This window comes from Cyprinus carpio, chromosome A1 (genome assembly GCF_018340385.1).
Source record: "Cyprinus carpio isolate SPL01 chromosome A1, ASM1834038v1, whole genome shotgun sequence".
In the NCBI taxonomy this organism is placed as follows: domain Eukaryota; kingdom Metazoa; phylum Chordata; class Actinopteri; order Cypriniformes; family Cyprinidae; genus Cyprinus; species Cyprinus carpio.
The window spans coordinates 32829780-32849343 of NC_056572.1; the positions used below are offsets into that span (position 1 = coordinate 32829780).

General features: G+C 35.0%; 1 protein-coding gene across 11 annotated transcripts in view; it reads left to right on the forward strand.

Moving 5' to 3' along the window:
- Positions 1 to 19564, forward strand: part of LOC109093063 (type II inositol 3,4-bisphosphate 4-phosphatase) — a 577378-nt gene that overhangs the window by 472778 nt on the left and 85036 nt on the right. For 6 of the 11 annotated variants that reach the window (XM_042762595.1, XM_042762586.1, XM_042762578.1 and 3 more), the window contains one exon: positions 9136 to 9215. The exons of 1 other annotated variant lie outside the window; for it this stretch is intronic. In XM_042762595.1, the coding sequence (XP_042618529.1) occupies positions 9136 to 9215 (80 nt within the window). Of the gene's footprint in view, positions 1 to 5202; positions 5464 to 5496; positions 5516 to 9135; positions 9216 to 10035; positions 10994 to 11042; positions 11133 to 19564 lie in introns of those variants that run through there. 4 more of the 11 variants (XM_042762624.1, XM_042762615.1, XM_042762638.1 and 1 more) reach the window with 4 other exon arrangements.

Sequence of the window (19564 nt, forward strand, 5' to 3'; positions counted from 1 at the left end):
ACAGAGCTGCAGACTCAAACCACTTCCCTAATTGGACTTCCTGCATGTCGGAGAGATGTAGATGATAGTGTTGCCTGTGTGTGTGTGTGTGTGTGTGTGTGCCCGCGATGGCCCTTTTCTTGACCAGCATCAAGAGTGTTCACCCTGCTTCTGCCGTTGTTCATTCAAGTGTATGACTGCATCTGTTTGAGTGACTGTGAAATGACCTTGTGCTTAAGTCTTCAAAGTCAAAGCGAATCACAGAGTTACCACAGACCAGCCTTCCAGCCAGAGGCATTCCGCCAAATATAATTTCTTATCGCATGTAGTTTTGCTAAACTTTACTCTGTGCTGTTTGTGATCTCTCTGCACTCACTCTGAGATGATCAAGCATCTGTGTCATTGTCATTTTTATCTACAAGCCGCCCACCTGCATGCTTCAAAGAGACAGGAAGACGAGGAGCGGGTAGAGGTGCGCTTGTGAAACAAACTTATCTGACAGTTTCTGTGAGTGAGTGAGTGAGTGAGTGAGTGAGATAAGAACCCGCAAATGCTGACCTTTGACCTATGAACCACATGGCCTGATTGGCTAATGATCTTTTCTTCAACAGTTTCTGTCAGATGTTCCTCCTTTTGCCCCAAAATGCTCATGCTCTTAATTATGATATTAGGCGCATATTTTGTACAGAACAAACACAGTGTTGTTGTAACCACTGTCATTTTCAAAAACAAACAAACCCTCTTTTTTCAAATTCTGTCAGGAAATTCGACCATAAATATTGTTTTGATGTTGCAGCGTTAACAGGAGTGAACGTGTCATCCCTTCCTCTTTACGACTAGTTTTAATACAAAGTAAACATGAATGAACATTTTCATGTCTATAGAAATTTGTCAGAATAGAATAGAAATTTTAGGATTAGATTTGGATGTTAATGTAAAAACTGCCTTTATTATATGAAAAAATAAATAACAATATGTGCTCTGTTGTTAATTGTAACCTTTAATATGATAGTAATGTGCAAGTAATAGGGTTAGCTGAGGTAGATTTTTATCCTTAAGAAATTTTTAATTAGAACTTAATTTAATTAAAACACATTCATGCATTAACAGCAGTTCTGTTGAATTAAACTGTGTTTGAATGCCTCCGAGGCAAGCTGTTGGAGTTGGATTAGCCCTCTACACCTCTTGAGGCCTGAGGTGACTCAGAGTTCAGTTTGATTAGCTCTCGTCCCGTGAGCAACCTCCACCTCCCCTCTTTCTGGGATTACTGGGACTCTCGAGGTCTGACTCTGCTAGTTTCATGTCTCGTATCACTCTGCGTTCTCTTTCTTCATGCATAATGGAATAGTTTCAGCTCAAATCAATATTTCACGTCCATTTATTTATTTATTTGGTGAGAAGAAGTATAATAAGCAGGGTAATGTACAGTCAGATGGATATTGTGGCAAAATAAAGCTCTTTAGGGCCCCTCTGAGATTGATTTTGATTCCCCGTGGTAGTCAGTTTGTGATAATGACCTGCTGATTGAACCTCATCTCTCACTGATCTACTCGTGAGTCTATCTCATTTTGAGTGCGTCAGACCCACCGCCTCCTCTGGAAGGACCACAAGCCTCGCTTCGGCCCGCTGTATGTGCACAGTGAAAATGAAAGATGAGGTACTATAGAGGGGTTTGTGTGCGGCGCTTCAGATTTGAATTGAAAATGCATTTTAAATTCCATCCAAGTCAATTGAAATTTTTTGTTTTTGTTTAGATCTGTGTGCATTGTATTTTACTTCCGGTACTAAACAGAAATGCTATAAGATACTTATAGTACTGTAACTTTTATAACACACTTCGTTTTCAGTGTGATTTGGCCATAAACATGTTGTTGTCATAATTTCAATAGATGATACTGATAATCAATATTTGAAATGCCATCTATAGAAATTTGCCTAGTATTTATGTATATTTGATCATATTTAATAAATATATTTTATATTAACTTAACGTTTGTTTATCATGGTGGAAATGGTAACTATTATTACACCTGTGTTTATGGTTTAAACATAACATGTTTATATATGTAATTATAATATATTATATAACATTAGATTACATTTACAGTCACAATTAATCAATTTTGATGTTGTTTTTTAATATAACATAATAACTTAATTTTGTGTACTAAATAATGTATACATTATATTAATGTAATGTTTATGTTTAATGTTACTTTTAATTATATTATATTAATCATTATTATATTATTCAATTATTTAATTTACAATCACAATATTCCAATTTTGATGTCAATATTTATTTTTATAAAGTGATGAAAATAATGTGTATTTTGATCAAATGTGTTTTGAATTTTGACGTGATTGAATTTAGTTTCGTAGAAGTTTTTTTAGTTTTCTTTAGCCAGAACATGTTTTGTAATTTGTGTTTTGTCTTGTGTATGACTAATGAAATTCCATTGAATTGCAATTCAATAAATTTCTCTTCCTTTTCATAAATTGAAAAAAGCCACTATTGACTTTAGTTCATCCCTGCTGGTGCAGAGGAGCAGCTTGGCCTGTACTGGTCATGTGAAAGTTTGGGCGTGCGTGGACATGTTGAGGAATAACTCTATACTGCTGCTTTGCCTGTCTGTTAAGAGTTGTTAACTAAATGAAGTCAGCTGCGGTTGTGGATAGATTCAAAGGCCTGCTGCTGTTTACAGAAGTAAGAAGCATTACACTGTTTGATGTTCAAGCTTGTAGGTCACTCTTCAGTATGTGTATGTGCTGTGGTACTTCTGATGAATCATAGCCTACATATTGCTCAGTGGAAAGTGTGTTTTTCTGTTGAGATTTCACAGAGCTGTAGATTTACATATGATCTTCTATTGAATAAAAGCAGTAAATATTTAAGAGAAATTTTATATCTTCACTTGATCCCATTGAAAAAAAAGGAAAATAATGTCAAAATGCGAAAGAAGAATTTTCATTTTGTTTACGCAAAATATGCAGTTCTCTCTTTTGTTAGAGCACTGTTGATGTAAGTAAACATTAGTCTAGACAGCATTAGCTTGCATGAGACTGTGACTGTTTCTGTCCATGTGTCATGTTCAGTGGGATTTACATCAAATTATTAGACGAAGTTCAGCCTCAGTCACTCATATTCACTTCGGGATGTTTTGCTAGTAAACAGATGTGCCTTCAGCATCTGACGGATACTTTATCAGTGTAGTATGACCTGTGTTTCGCTCTCATGACACTGTGTGTGTGTGTGTGTGTGTGTGTGTGTGTGTGTGTGTGTGTGTGTGTGTGTGTGTTTTAGAAGTTGCTTTGGTTTAAAGGTTGTTTACAATAAAAGAAAAAGCATTCAGCCAGGTCTGAAATCGACCGGATTAATCTTAAACAAACATGCCGGAGATATTGAAATTCTAGTCTAGTGTGACCTCTACCTCTCAGATATCTGTATTCATAGTTTCAGAGGTCTGCGCTGTTGAAGCGACTGTGATGGATTTAAGTGATGGAAAGAATTTATTATTTAATAATGTGATATAAATTTGTCATCATTCAGTTCCAGTGGTGTAAGAGGTTATGTAACAATCATACGTAGCCAGACTTTTGATCATCAGACTGAATAAGAAGCTTATTTTGTTTAAGACCCGCCCACTTAGAATGGAGGACGCAGTTTGATTGACATATGAAGTGGCCAATCACTGTATATTTTGCTTTTACATGGAATACACTTACAATTCCGTTGAGTTCTTTGATTTCCTCAAAGATGATCAATCAATCAAGAAAATCATTTTGTATAGTTAGTTATTAACTATATTTTTTTTTAAAAATCATCCATTATTCATTCATAAATGTTTTTTTTTGTTTTTTTTTATTAAATTGATTAATTTTTGGTTTGTGATTGTGTGTTTGTTGACTCTGCATCATTGCAACAAGGTTTATGCACAGTAAATCAAGCAAATGTTGGCGTGAAACGTCAATGTGAGGGTGTAGGCTAAAAAGAAGCATGTGTGTGGTATTTTTGTGCCCGACAGCATGTGAAGACCTTATCAGTCTCATCTATTTAGTTTTAAACTGTTTTTTAAATTGCATCAAAGTGAACTACAGTAATGCAGTTTTGTGTAGTTTTTATTAGTTACTGCCGACTGTTGTTCAATTTTTAATATTCACCTTATTTTCAGATCATTAGTTCTCAAATGATCTGTAAACACTGCAGCTGTCATAAAACAAAAGAGCAGTTTTATTTAACACATCTGAAAAACCAGCTCACTCACAGATCATCATTTCAAGGTCATCACGATTCAAGCTAAAAACGGAGATGTGCGAGTGGTTAAGTTGTTTACTCTGTAATTAATCCATTTTCAGTAGTTTGACACACTACGACTATTGACAGGGTAATTATTTTTTTTATAATACCTAGGCTATATGTACTACTCTTTATGCTTTATTACCTTTTAGTAAAGTACAGAACAATAGTTAATGCTGCCGTGTGAGTGTTTCTAATACAACGGCAAGTGACAGCAAATTTTACGTCCTTGTCTCTTCTGACCATCATAATCATGCTTTTGGAGCAAATGGAAAAAATATATTTATTTTTTTGTAGTTTCTGTTCATAAGTTTAGCAAACTGTGGCAACTTGACTGGATCAGAGAACCCCGAAAATGTGAAAAGCGTCCATTTGGTGCTGTTATAAACGGCCCTTACTTTAGACAAAATATGTCTTATATGGCATTTAACCTAATGTTTCATAATGTTTCTTTTGCTTTAATTCCATAATATCAATTATGTTATCATACTATATAGATTTTTGAGGAACCACGGCCTCCTTTTTCTAAGAAAACGTGGCGCTGAAGCATGTTTGTGGATTAGCTGTAAGCCTGTAAAACTGTAATTCCTCCAACTGCAGAGCAAACACATGCAAACATCAGACTATAAGGATCATACACACACACACACACACACACACACACAAAATCAGCGTCTGTCTGGGTGTGTTAATTCAAGAAGCTGTTGAGTCACTGACCCCATCACTGTTTAACCCGTGTGAGGTGTGTCTGTTTCTCTTTTCTGTCTCACCTACTTTTGTTTTCATTCTCTCTCTCTCTCTCTCTCTTCTTCTGTTCCTTCCTTAATCTCTGAGTATTACACGCCTCCCCAGTCTTTTCTCTTACTCCCTCCCCCTTTCCTTTTCTCTCTCTCTCTCTCTCTCTCTCTCTCTCTCTCTCTCTCTCTCTCTCTCAGTGGTTTGGGCTCAGATCTGCAGTGGCTTATTCAGTCATTCAGTCGGGTCGTGTTGCCGCTCTGTGTGCTCGCTGCATGCACGTGTGTTTGCTCGCCCCGGCTGGTATGCATAGACTGGAAGGAGGCTGCAAATGTATCCTTAGGAGGAGATGCGGTCTCATGCAGCAGCCCTGTGAGGCGGTTCTGCCCCGAGACAGCTCTGCTAGGACACTTCCTCTGTGGACCTCCGAGTGCGAGCGCTACTCTTAACAAGTGAGTCTGCTTTCAGGATGGCAACATGCAGCGTTTGAGTGCATTTGTGCAGGTGCGGATCATCTTAAGGGTTCTGCACTTTGTCACCCAAAGCCAAATGACCCGAATGCACAGGTGGGATGGATTGGACTGACATTGATGTGGGAATTGTGTGGGGAATAAGTGCATTTGGGGATTTGGAGTGTGAGATGTGTCATCTTTGAAGAGCCAGATGTTTGTTTGTTGTAATTTGGGGACAAAATGGTACCCAGACTTGAGCTAAATGTGGCAAACTCTCCCTTTGAGAGGTTATCGAATGATTTATGAATAAAGTGCATGATATATTTTGAGTCCTAGCATGCAGAAAGTTTCTTTGAGGTAGTCTGAAGTCAGAATTAGGTTTATTGAAACAGCAGACGTTTGCGGTATGTTTTCATTTAGGTAGCAAGGTAAGTGTGTGTATGTGTTTGTGTTGGTGTCTTGTTTTGAGCATGCACACTTCCTCCGGTGAAGAGGGGAGGGCATGATCAGAAGTTTTTGTTTAGCCTCCGAAACACATATACAGAGAGAGAGAGAGAGAGTGTCAGCAGCAGTTTATTATTAATGTCAGGAAACTACACTTTTATCTTTCCTCTTTCTCTCATTTCACTTGCAAAGCAGAACAATGTTGATATTCCTCAGACATTCTGGCGAGCGTTTGTTCAGTATTAAACTACTGGATTTAATTCTGTTTTAACTGTTTAATGTTCTCCATTTAAAGCACTTCTTTTGTCTGTAATTTCAGTGTTGGTTGTGCTAAGTATGAGTGGTGAACCAGATTTACATCACACCAATATGAATGTTAATTTTATTATATATAATCTTATTTGGATATAGATTCTTATATATTATATATAGATAATATCTATTTATCACTCTCTCTCTCTCTCTCTCTCTCTCTATATATATATATATATATATATATATATATATTTATATATATATGTGTGTGTGTGTGTGTGTGTGTGTGTGTATAACTAGAGTATATATATATCTATATATATTAAACTTCCTAAATATTGGCTGATTAAGTGGCCTGAGCAATATATATACTTTCCCATATTGCCATTGACTTGCATTCATAGAATGTTCAGCATTCCAAATGTACCCAACAGCGATGATGTCATTGCATTATCTATATGCACATTGGTCTTTCTTGCATAGATGTTACTTTTTACTGTTGCATGTGATGTTCTTCATGTGCAACTGATCAGAAGTGATATGCTGCATGACATGACAGCTTCAGAGCGTCTCTGATGTGGCATTTCATTCACTCTCAATCGAAGACTAACACATACACTCACCTTAAACAATAACACATGTTTTGCTGCCTTGCAAATTGCCATTTCCTTCAGGAAATGCTTATCAAGTTTCGTTATGTTCATCTGCTTGAGTGACGAGCAGATTGTTCTGCTCCTCCTGGCTATAAACTGAACTGTTGGTGAAAAAGTGGGGCTGCGTCTCTTCTTTTTCTCTGTTTGTTTGTGTCGACGCACATTTATTGCTTATGTTTATGTGTTTTTGTAATAGGTTTTTAGATGCTCTGTTTAGTCTGTAGTATAAATGGCTTTAATAGCTTTTTTTTTTTTTTTTTAGCTGTTGTTGTTTTTTTGTGTTCTTGGGTATCTATATCTATATCTATATCTATATCTATGTATACAAGTATATGTATGTGTGTGTTTGGTTTTGCTATGTTGCAATGCACCTGAGAAGCTGCTCTATTAGCGTGAAAGCACTGAGGAAGTAGAAGAGGTCAGTGTAAAGGATGCCCTTTAAAAGTAGAAAAATTCCTCCACCAGCAGTTGGAAAAGTACATGAGAGAAAAATGCTCTCACATGTGACTCATCTTGAGACTGAGACTATTTCTGCGGTGATGTCTGGTCCTTCATGACTTGCCTCAGAGCTTCAGCAAAGAAAGAAAGAGAGAAAGAAAGAAAGAAAAAGAAAGAATAGTACAGCAAAACAAAAACCCTTACACTGCAAGTGGTTTGTTATCAAGATTTCACACCATTGTGAGTGTGTCTGTATAAAAGTGCTCTAGGAAGAAGAAAAGCAAGATAAATTCTAGAGTAAAGTACAACAGGAGTAAAGGCCTTCAGGGTTAAAAGGGCATTTCGAGTTTGGTTATTTGCTTCAAGAACTCTAAACAGAAACTATAACAACTTTCCTATACACCTACCTGTCTAAATGGATTGCAGATATGGCCATATCAATAAAACAGATGCTTGCTAAAGGTCGATTTTGAGTTTTGATTCATGTTGCTAATAAGAATGGCAGATCACATTTGATGATTTTCAGTTTTGCTCAAGGTAATAAAATCAATAGTTTTTAAGGAGCTGTTGAGTAATAAAAGTATATAGGGTAGAAATGCATGAAAAAACACACTTTGGCCAAAAGATTACAGCAAAGTAATACAGGAGATCTCATAAAATGAGAGGTTATAAAATGTCAGAATGAATTAAATGAACTGAAAAGTGGTTACACACTTGCTGAGGTGGTTATTTTCACCTTTTGTACTTTAATGTTGCTATTATTATTATTATTATTTTTAAATTGCCCATATTTCAACTATTTGCATATGATGACAAATGTTGTCATACCAGTATTGCACCTGTATCAATATATATATATATATATCACTCTAGTGTGTGTTGAAGGCCTTTTGCCTTAAGTCTGGGGTTGTATTTACTTGGTTTTGCAAGGAGTCAAACTTTTTATTTTACTGTATTGCTCCTTCAGTATTCAATATACATTTGGTATTTTTACCTAAAAAATCTAGAAGGGACTGCTTGAACAGTTGCAACCGGTGCAAGTGGTATATTTAGAGATATATGTAGATAACTAGTCTCAGTGGTTGCATTAGTTAATCCTTTATCTCGTCACTCTCTGAAACCGATTCTGCTGCGCGGACAGCGTTTTTTCAGAGTTGCATGACTGATCTTTTCCTCGCACTTAGCACACTGTTCGAGTTTTGTGGAGTAATGATGCTTGAGATTGTGTTCCTCAGGCACAGCAATCTTTACAAAAAGACAAACCAGAAGAGTATTTGTACACAATATGTTGTGTGATGTATAGTAGTGTACTTCTAAAGTGTATGTAGAGGATTTAACTATTATCTCGACACACGTCTGGCTCTTTCACTAAAGTCTTTGTCAATACTGTGAACTGGCCTGTAACCTTTTCAGCACGTGTAAAACAATAAACAATAAATCACTACTTGCTCTGTCTAAACCTCCTGTATAATGGCTTGTGACCTTCTTATATAGCTGAATTTAAGTGATGATGATGCTAAGGAATAAACACTTGTTCCCAGTTACCCAACATCACTAACCATCCATCCATCCGCATTTTTTTTTTTTTTGCATTCAAATGTTGTGTCAAACTTTGATTTTCAATGGTTTTTTTGCATTTGCAATTTGCATTCCAATTCTACATTCTATTTGCTACAATAATTCAAATTAAGGAATTTGTATGGAATTTAAAAAGCAACTGTAACATTGAAAGTTGAACCGTTTAGATATAGTGACATTATTAATAATAATAAAAAAAAAGTGTATGCCGGACAATCTCTGTATGAGTTTCTCACACATGTTCTACAGTTGGGCGATGTCTGCATTTGTGTCATGACCACAATCTCCTTTGTTTCCTCTTTAGAGCAACTTCTTGGGAAGTAGCAGCTTCTCCGTGGCTGATTTCCTCCAGTCCAAGGACCAGCAGCTTTCTCTCAGCTTGAGGTGAGTTGGATTATGGGATGTGAGTTTTAGCATTGTCTGCCGCGCTGACTTAATTGAGGCTGTGCTGTCGTTTTATGGTGTAAACTTCAGTTGCTGGTTTCCGTGCACATGTGATGAGCTCTCTGGAGGTGGATGATGTCAGGCACCCACAGCTGATCAAACAGGACTGAGACCAGCAGAAAAATGCCCATCTGCTCCTGTATTTGGCACATATTTAGTTGCCACACAGCTCGATCTGACTGTCCAATGAATGCACAGCTTGAGTTTTCATTGTAGGACAAACATTGTTGTAAAACTTCTTAACGGCAAATTTTTTAATTGTTACTATAGCTACAGAGGAAGGAGATACATATCGCTGATGAATGGTTTGAATTTGGATCTGTTCCTCACACTAAGCATCACACTGATACAGAGGATTTAAATAAAAATAAAATACTTTCATGATCATATTATTTAATGCTTGTGCATGACATCATACTAATAAAAATAATGTGCCCCATGGTAAACCAAATAAATATTACATGATAATGGTTAAATGATCTCTCTCTCTCTCTCTATCTCTCTCTATCTTTTTCTCTCTCTCTCTCTCTCTCTCTTTCTATCTCTCTCTCTCCTCTCTCTCTCTCTCTCTCTCTCACTTTCTCCTCGCTCTCTCTCTCTCTCCTCTCTCTCTCTCCTCTCTCTCTCTCTCTCCTCTCTCTCTCTACGTCTTCCTCTCCCTCTCTCTCTCTCTCTCCTCATCTCTCTCACTCTTCATTTAAGGATTCTAAGATTATTTGTACCAAGAATAAAAATATAAAATTTAATACAATTATAATTAAGTGCAGTTTAGTGCAGTTGACTGATTTACTGATTTGGTTAATTTTGAAATGATAATGTTTCATTCTGTTTTTACTTGTCATTTCAAAGACTATATTTAAACAATACTACACTTCATTAAAAATGTATGTGATCATTTAACAATTATCATTCAATATTGTATTTATCTTGTTTATCATGGGTCACATAATATGCTGCCAGATCAAAGCCTGATTTGGGCCAGATGATCACTGGACTGATCTGGGCCACACTCCTCCCTCCTACAATCGGCCCTAATATTGTTTGCCGTGATCCACGCCGTGCCATCATTGTCACACATGGCCCATCTCTGGCTGAAAGGGTACATGCCATTGCTGACAGGAGGCCAGCAGTGCAAGCTTGAGGCCACATTTGGGCCAAGTCCGTTTGCTATGTGGGTGTCTACATAGACAGCATTTACCAAACGGCTGTCTTCTAAGATAGCTTGTTTTGGCCAAATTGGAGTGCTGTCTGCTGGGTTGCTGCCTACGAAGTGCCCTCATAAGTTTCCTTGACAGTAAGCATGCAGTAAACATTAAGAAAGCTTGCTGTGTTTTGAAGCAGAGCTGGTGTGTGTGAGGATCGCTCCTTAGTCATGATTGATAGTGTTGTGACTGTGAGTTACAGACGGAGGGATTCCCGGCACACTGCACCACAGATTACTACATTAGTATTAATAGAGTGCTGTTTTTCTTTATTTGGCATATTGCTCATGTTACGGTGTAGACACTGCCCGTTTCGCTGTCGGTGGCTGGTTGTTTTTTTCTCTGTCGTTCTTTCTGTCTCTCTTGAAACTCAGTCTAGGTTTTCTCTTTGGTGAAGAGCAGCAGAAGTACAAAAGGACCGTCTCTTGTGTAAAGCAGCAAGGCGTACAGTACATGGGGTCCAAAAGTCTGGAAAGCTATTTTTTTCCATATTGTACATTGGATTGAAAAATGAAGGTGAATTTCAGATTGTTTTAATATTTGGTTTGTGTCTCTTCTGCTTTAAATAAAGCAGCAGTGGAGCTTCAGCATGATCTAAGATGTTTCAAAGAGCATCTTGAGCTTCGCTGGAAGAAAGTATGACTGTCTGTACACTGTAAGAAATTTCCACTTACTGTATTTCAACTTAAAAACTCAAGTTCAGTTGCAGTCAAATTGGCTGTACAAGTTAAATTATATTAAAATTACTTACAAAATCAATCCAAATCTTGTATAACTTAAAAAAAAAAATGAATTTGTAATTGGTTAATGTAATGGAAAAACATTTTGTCACGACTTATTGACCATACAGTGTGTAAAGAGTCACGACTCTCAATCACTTGAGAGTGACCTAGAAATAGTATAGAATATTAAATATGTATTTTTCTTTTGTGATTTTTTTTTTCAGATATCAAAAGGTTTATTTCGGTTTAATACTGCAACAAGTCTTGCATTTTTTAATGTGACACTATATATTGTATTTGTTTACGTATAGTTTCTGGTGTTTTTCAAAAGCATTAGATGTACATTTTCTTTTTCAGGCATTGTATCAAATCATTTATGCATATGATATTTGTGATAAATTCTAAATTTTTTGTACTTATACAGCTAATAATTTATTTATTATTATAATTTATAATTTATGTTTTATATTTTTATATGTAACTTTTTATATTTATAATATTTTAATATTTTGTAAGTTTTATTCAATGCATACATGCAAGTTACATTTATTTTTGAATTTATTATATTTTATTTTTTAAATTGCACCATTTCAATAGCATCATTAGCAATGCTTTATGTGGCGTGTAGTTCATTCACTCATAAAAGATTTAAAGTACACTCTTTTATCTTTTAATGTTGTGATTCCTCTCAGAGCTTTTGTTTGGATCATTTTCTGAAATGCCTTTGCAGTGTACTTCATGTATGTGAAAAATACTTTCAATTAGTTTCTGCTGAAAAAGTTATCTGCACTCTTGAGCTCTTCATTTGTTTATAATCAGCACTTTATTTTGGTATCTATACGGTGAAGAAGCTTTTCAGTTTTTCACTTTGGCTTCAGTTGTTTTTGTTGTGCAAGTAATAGGAACGCAGTGCATGCGTCCTGTGTGTTTGTGACTCTATTGTTCGACCCGGCTGTGACCTTTCACACGGTTGTCACCTCTGTTGCGCTGTGTTTCAGGAAGTCTTGTCTTTCCTCTCTTCATCCCCTCGCAGGTCACCTTTTCATTTCTGGCTTATCTCTTCCTCTCTCTATATCATGACGCATTCAGTTATTTATCGATCCTTATCCAAGCAGTCTTAGATGCCCGGAGTGTAGGGCAATAAACAGCGGCCTGCACTGGAGATCTTCAAGTCTTGAATTCAATGGCTTTACAGTCGGTGTATTGATTGGGAGGGAGTTTATGGGTAGAGATGTGCCGTACCCATGGCAAATGAAATCTAGCGTCCTCTAAACGTTAGCAGCTTGCTCTTACTCCAAATAAAATTGATATTTTCCTAATGAAAGCTTCATCATATGTGAGGTCAGGGTGTAAAATTACTGTTTTTTTTTCTGTACCTGGCAATGTCAGATGTTTGTTTTTTTTTGTTTTTTACCATAATTATTTGCATTATTTTGTAGTAGCATTGCAGTTGTATTGTTGTTCTGTGTTCTTTGCATTTTTCTGACAATCCATGTTAAATTTTTGACTCACCTGCCAGAAGTGAATAAATTGAGAACATTTACCATCCATTAATATTTAAAACTGCCCGTGAAATTGTGTTTTACATTATTTTATACAGTATATATACATTTATATATATATAGTTGCTATGATAATGCCATTATTTAATATTTTCCCCCATTATATATTTGTAGCAAAAATATTTGCTTGTCACAGTTTACATTTATTTTGAAACAGTTTACTCTCAGAAATTGCTATAAAATTTTTACAGAAGTGACAAGTAACACACTGAATTAAACATGAATTATGAAGTAGAAAGCCTGAAGTTAGAATGTTTTTTTAACCCCGCAAATGACAAAATCATGAAGAACCATTAGAATTTAGTTCTTCATTTTTTTTTATTTTTTTTTGGTGATTAAATTGCTATGTGTGTGGATGATTTTTCAAAAGTACCAGTATTTATTTTAGGAATAACTCTTTAATGAAGAAAAAAATTACTGAGTGCAGCTTTAATTTTGAACCCTGTGTTGGAGAGCATTCAGATGAGAAAGCCTTCTGGTGCACAAGTAGTGGTTTACAAATGCATGAACTGACCGAATGATTTGATAGATGCTAGTACTGTATGTTGCTATTGACAAGCTCAGTGATGGACGATCAGGAAGGCAGTTTATCTGATCTTATCCCATGATGCCTCACATAACCCTGTCCCTTTCGTTCTAAACTGATGAGATAAATGAGAAGCGTTAACCCTCATCTCAGTAGCACTTAACTGAGCTTTAGCATTGCTCACACAATCATTGGTTATTTAGTGTATGTCGGGAAGGAAGTGTGCTTTGATGAATGTGTGTCTATGGAAGTTCATTCAGGTCACCAGAGAATTTCAGGAAAAAGGTGTTTCGAAGCAACTGGGGACTCATTTATAAAATGCATGTATGATCAGATTGAACAGGGAGACCAGAATAATTCAATACGGTCGTATTTCAGTTACGAGTAATGTAGACACCTTGTTTTGATTACCTGCTGTAAGTGAATCTTCATGCGTATCTGTGAGACGCTCAAGATCACAGCCAGCTTGAAGATGTCAGGAGCAAGGGGAAGAGAGATTCATTTACAGCCCTTAAATGAAACGAACATAAATCAGTATACAGATGAATGCAGCTCGTGTTTAGATGGGTTACTGGCCTACATTTCCTAATTCATCCGTTAGCCTCTCGTCTGCTGTTGATGAAATGAAAATGAATGATTTGATTAAATTAGCCTGCTAAAATGCAGCGCAATAAATGCCAAGAGCAAACAAAACACAGCAGAGGGAAGAGAGCGTTGATGTCTTAGTTTGTTCTGGATTTATTAGCATGTTCCAGTAGCTGAACCGCAGTTTGGAATTAATGTTCAACATGAATATAGAATTGGATTAAATCATTTAATCATTCATTAACATTAAACTGAACTTTTGCATACATTTTTAGATTGCATTCTGCAGTCTGAGGGATTTTAAGATTTTTTTGTTGTTGTTGTTAAACATTTTTGTGCATAGAGATGAAAGATAAATTCTTTGTAGGGATATAAAATGTAATTAGTAACAATTTAGACATTTAGTCATTACATTAAAATTAACATTTCAAGATGAGTCGTATAAGTTAACAGTAATGTATAATGAGCAAATGTGTAGTAACAGTAGTAAATGTAAATGAGTGTTAATAAATTATTAATAATACTAGATTAATAATAAATTAATTAATAAATGCTGTGAAAAAAGTTAGTGTAATTGATAGTTCATGATTCTAAATGCATTAACTAATGTAAATGTTAGTAAAAATTTAACATATTTTTTGATTAATTATTTGATTAATATTAAATAGTAGTTATAGTAATATATTATATGTATGTATGTATATATATATATATATATATATATATATGTATATATGTATGTGTGTGTGTGTGTGTGTGTGTTTTATTTGCTTTAATTCTTAATGAATTTGAGCAGCCAGAATTTTTGAATAATGAATGCTTAACTTATGTTTTTACTTTTATCAAGTTTAATTTATTTTTCTACTTAAACACTACAGTATGTCATTAGAATGTGCACAATATTAAAACTAAAAATTTTTTTCAATTATATAATAATAATAATAATAATAATTATTATTATTATTAAATATACAATTATTATAAAATTAAATGTTTAGAAATTATAATTAAATGCAGATTCTTACTTGGTATAATTAATAATATGTTAGTATTACATGTAATTAATAATACATCCACCGCTCTCTTGAATCTTATCAGCCAGATTTTTTTTTATATTGTTTATTATTTATTTTTTTTTTTTTAAGAGTGTGAGTTTTTTTTTTTAAAAACCTTGTCAGGATTAAATTTTGATTATTTTTAATATATTTTTAATAATAGATAAATAATAATTGCTCTTTGAAAAAATGAATAAATGCTGTGAAAAAGTTTTTGTTGTTTTATTGGCAATTCATGATGCATTAACTAATGTCAGTTTGAATAAAAATTGAACCTATATATCATATCACACATCAGCTAGCATACCACACATTTACAGTTTTACACCCAAACACATTCACACTCTGTGTTATTTCTATGACACTGTCTCTCCTCCACCCTCTTTAACCTCCCTCTTTCCGAAGACTGTAAAACGGGGGTAAACAATACGCTGTGTCTGTTATAACTTCATTGCTTTGCCAGTAATGGCCAGAATTAGACTATAACTTGGTGATTTTTAAGCACTCGTAAAACCCATCACGGGTTAGTGTTGATCTGGTGGTCTTAGTTTAGAGGCTGGCTCTTTAAAAATAAACCCCCAGTGAACTTGTGCCAAAGTGCTTTAGACGCACTGCCTTTGATGCAACAAAAGAAACCAGAAGTGTTTTCTCCTCTTAAAAAGTTGATAAGCCTATTTATTTTGCTGTCCTGGCTATGATTATATGGTTACTTATTTTATTATTTGTCTTTAACTTTGTTTTTTTCTTCTTTGCTGTTCAGGGCCTCATCAGAACAGACATGAGACCCATTTTTAGGTTGTAGGTCACCAGTTGGGAAACGCTGCATTAGATGCACAAAACAACAAATTACTTGAAATGCTGCACGTAATTGGACTTCTGTTTGGTTGCAGCTAATGTGTTGCTTCGGTCCTCATAGACACTAAATTATGTAAAATGAAGCTTGAAAAGTGTCTTTCTCCATTAACATTTTTAAAATGAAGATCATTTCCTTTGGTTTCGTCTGTGAAGTATATTGATGCATACATCCTCGTCTTTATTTGTTTGCTGCCTTAGACATGTGACTTTGACATGCACAGCTCTTTCTCAGCTCTACATTTTCATAAGAAATACTTTTAAACATAAAACATTAAAATAATAAAGTCTGACTTGAATATGTGCTTTCAATGCAGCACTGTATTCATATTACTCAAACATTCTGGTCAAGCATCATTCTCTAACACCCAGTAATAAACTTCTGCAATTAATTCACCACTTTCGGTTTTGTTCAGTAGATCATTTCAGCTGGGCTATTTTTGTTTTTTAAACATTGTACTTTAAAAGAAATCTAAAATTTAAATTTAATAGAATATTCAGTATTCATGAATCATGATGGAACTACAGTGATGATGTCATTGTGACATTTGCAATCTGAATTGAATTGCTGATCGTTTTTCTTGCATTTGTGTACTGAATTGTGATCTGTCTTTTTTTTGTTCTAAAAGTCACTCACATTGCACAGCAGGATGACAGTGTCAAACCAGCTCCTGAAACCTGAATTTATTGGTAACACTTTACAATAAGGTTTCATTTGTTAAAGGAATAGTTCACCAAAAAATTTAATTGGATCCACATTGGATCCACTACAGTGAATGGGTGCCGTCAGAATGAAATAAGATTCAAAGCAGCGTTTCCAGCTAATATATGAGTCCATAATCCATAATCTTGCTTCCTCCAGTGAAAAGTCATCTCGTCTGAATCAGGAGAGAAATATACAGATTAAACACCATTTACAAGTGAAAACGGTCCAAAACAGTTGTAAATAAAAATGTGGGTGGATTGTGATGTGAGAGACAACAGGGGATGGACTCATTGGAGGAAGTGTTATTACGGATTATAGATTTTGTATTTTAGCCAAAATCATCAGGTAAATGTTAAAATGTTTTGACGGTTTAGTTTCTTACAAACACACAGCTTTTCATGTCACAATACTTGTGGATTATAATGATGTTTTTATGAGCTGTTTGGACTCTCATTCTGACGGCACCCATTCACTGTGGAGGATCCATTGCTGAGCAAGTGATGTAATGCTACATATACTACATGCTCACTGAGAATAATCTGAGAACGACTTTGCCTCGGCTTTTGCTAGTCTGCCTTTCACAGCACTGCAGCATCTCTCACACACACAGACACACACACACACTTAAGGCCAGGCTTATTGCCACGGTGATGGAAAAGCCATCAAGTATCTGATCCAGTGAAATACAGAGCCCAGCAGAAAAAGGGATAGGTGCGGCTGTGCTGGAGAATACTGACACATTGCACTTTACACAGGCTTCTGATGCTGCAGTCTGTGTGTGTGTGCGTTTTAGTATGGCTTTCTCATCTCCCTCCCTAGTTTATCTGCTGCTACTGACCACTTGTTACACACTGTAAGCACAGAACCATTCGCTCAGATAGCAATACCCATGCTTGCTCTGGTTGGGTTTGATGTGGCAGGTTTTTATGCAGCGTGCCGACAAGGACGGCTGATTTCAGCCCCCAGCAGAAGTGTTGTGGTGCGTTATCTGAAGCTTGCATATGTTACTGGCTGGATGGTTTGGTTTTCCTGTATGACTTGACCTCGGTGTCATTTAGTGCTGGTTTGCATGCTGCATGCAGTGGGATGGAACTATCTGGAAATATAATGCATGGACACATTCACATCTGCCGCTCAGCTTGAGATTCAAATGCTTTCTGGATCATGTCGCACATCTTGTTCTAGCTGTGACTGTAAAAACATTCATGTTTGAGACTGTGGTTTCAAAAACTAAGTAGGCAGAAGGGTTGTGCCGATAGACGACAGTATTGTGTATTGACAGTAGTCAATACTGTCTGTGGCTTATGCCTTTGACTAAAGCAAGACTATTAGTAGTAGTAGTAGTAGGCCTATTGTTATCAGGCTAGCATGATTATCCAATTAATATTAGGGCTTTCATATTTCCATCATGTTTCTTTTTCTGCATTTTTACAGTGTTGCGCAGTCAGTGGAGATGTTCTTTGATCATGTAAATGTTCTTTGCTCATTTTCTGTAGCTGCTGTTTAAATAACTGAGGAAATGTAAGCGTTAGAATTAGTAACTTACAATGTTTTTATTATCATGTTAAATACATATTCAGTCATATTAAAAATATTTTATGACATGACATGACACAAAAAAGGCAGCGTTTAAAGTCATTATAGGCACACTCCTGATACTGAAATATTTTGCATAAATTATGTTGGTAGGTAGCATAATTATTACTTTTATTTCAATAAATTCTGAAGTAGTATTGTTTGTATCTTTTGCAGAGAAGACTACAGATAAAAAAAATATTGACTACAAATGTACTTTGTAATTAATTGTGTAAATAAAATGCAGTAATTGATTAATAAATAATTAAAATAACAATTTAAATAAAATATTATTACATTTGGGTTAATATTATTATTATTATTATTTTTTTTTTTTTTTAGTATTAATACTTTTTTTAATCATTTTTTTTTTTTTTTACTATTTTAGTTAGTCACAAATCTGATCATCCGGATATTTTACGTCTGTATGTTTTTACTTTTGTCGATAGCAACATGTCATTTTGTTGTTAGGCCGGTTGTTTTATTTTGTTGTCAGGGTTAAAATATGCATAATATTAAAATGAAATGTTTCTGTAATAATTATATAAGAATAATTATTTAAAATTAAATATTAATATAAAGTATTGAATTTCTAATCATATTTAATATTATACATTTATATTTAATTTAATACACCACTCCCTTGAATCTGAGCAATCAGAAATTTTTGTATAATAATTGCTTAACTGGATATTTTTACTTTTGTCCATGAAAACATACCATATTTTTGCTATATGCTGATTCTACTTAAACACTATGTCAGGAAAATGTGCATTAATGTGAATTTATAGTAATTTTAAAGTGAATTAATAGTAATATAACAACAACAATAATAATTATATATTACAATAATAATAATTAGAAATATATATTAATATTTAAGTAAATATAGATATCATTACTAATTAATTATATTAAATTAGTATTACATTAGTTACGTCACTCTAGTTTTTGCCCAAACTGCATATTTCATATTTTTATTTTACTTTAGCTTATGGAAGCATACTGTTTTGTTGCTATAGGCTGACTGTTTTCTACTCAAATACCCTGTCAGATTTTATGATAGTCACTGTCTGATTATGCTCTATCCCTAATCATATTGATTATTTCTTTCATTTTTTTAATATTAATATATATTAAATATGACTAAATAACTATGCTGTGTGTTTGTATGCTTACTGGAGCGTCAGGTTGTTATCTGGGCAACATGTTAATGCCAAACACGGCTGTATCTGCGCCGAACACAGTTGTTATGCTTAATTGACCTGCTTCGGCCAATGAGTTTGCATTCCTAACAGAGGTTCAGATGAAGGCCGCTCGAATGGATTATGGTAAACAAACAGCGATCTGTTTATTGAGGTGAGAGAGTGGCGAGCCGGCCGATCGCGCTTTGAAATTTAGCCCACGGTGAGCGCACTGTCAGAGGAGCGTGGTCCATTTCTCATTGCTCTGACATTTTTCTCATTGCTAGTCTGGAGGTATTAGACAGAGCTTCTCCACGCGG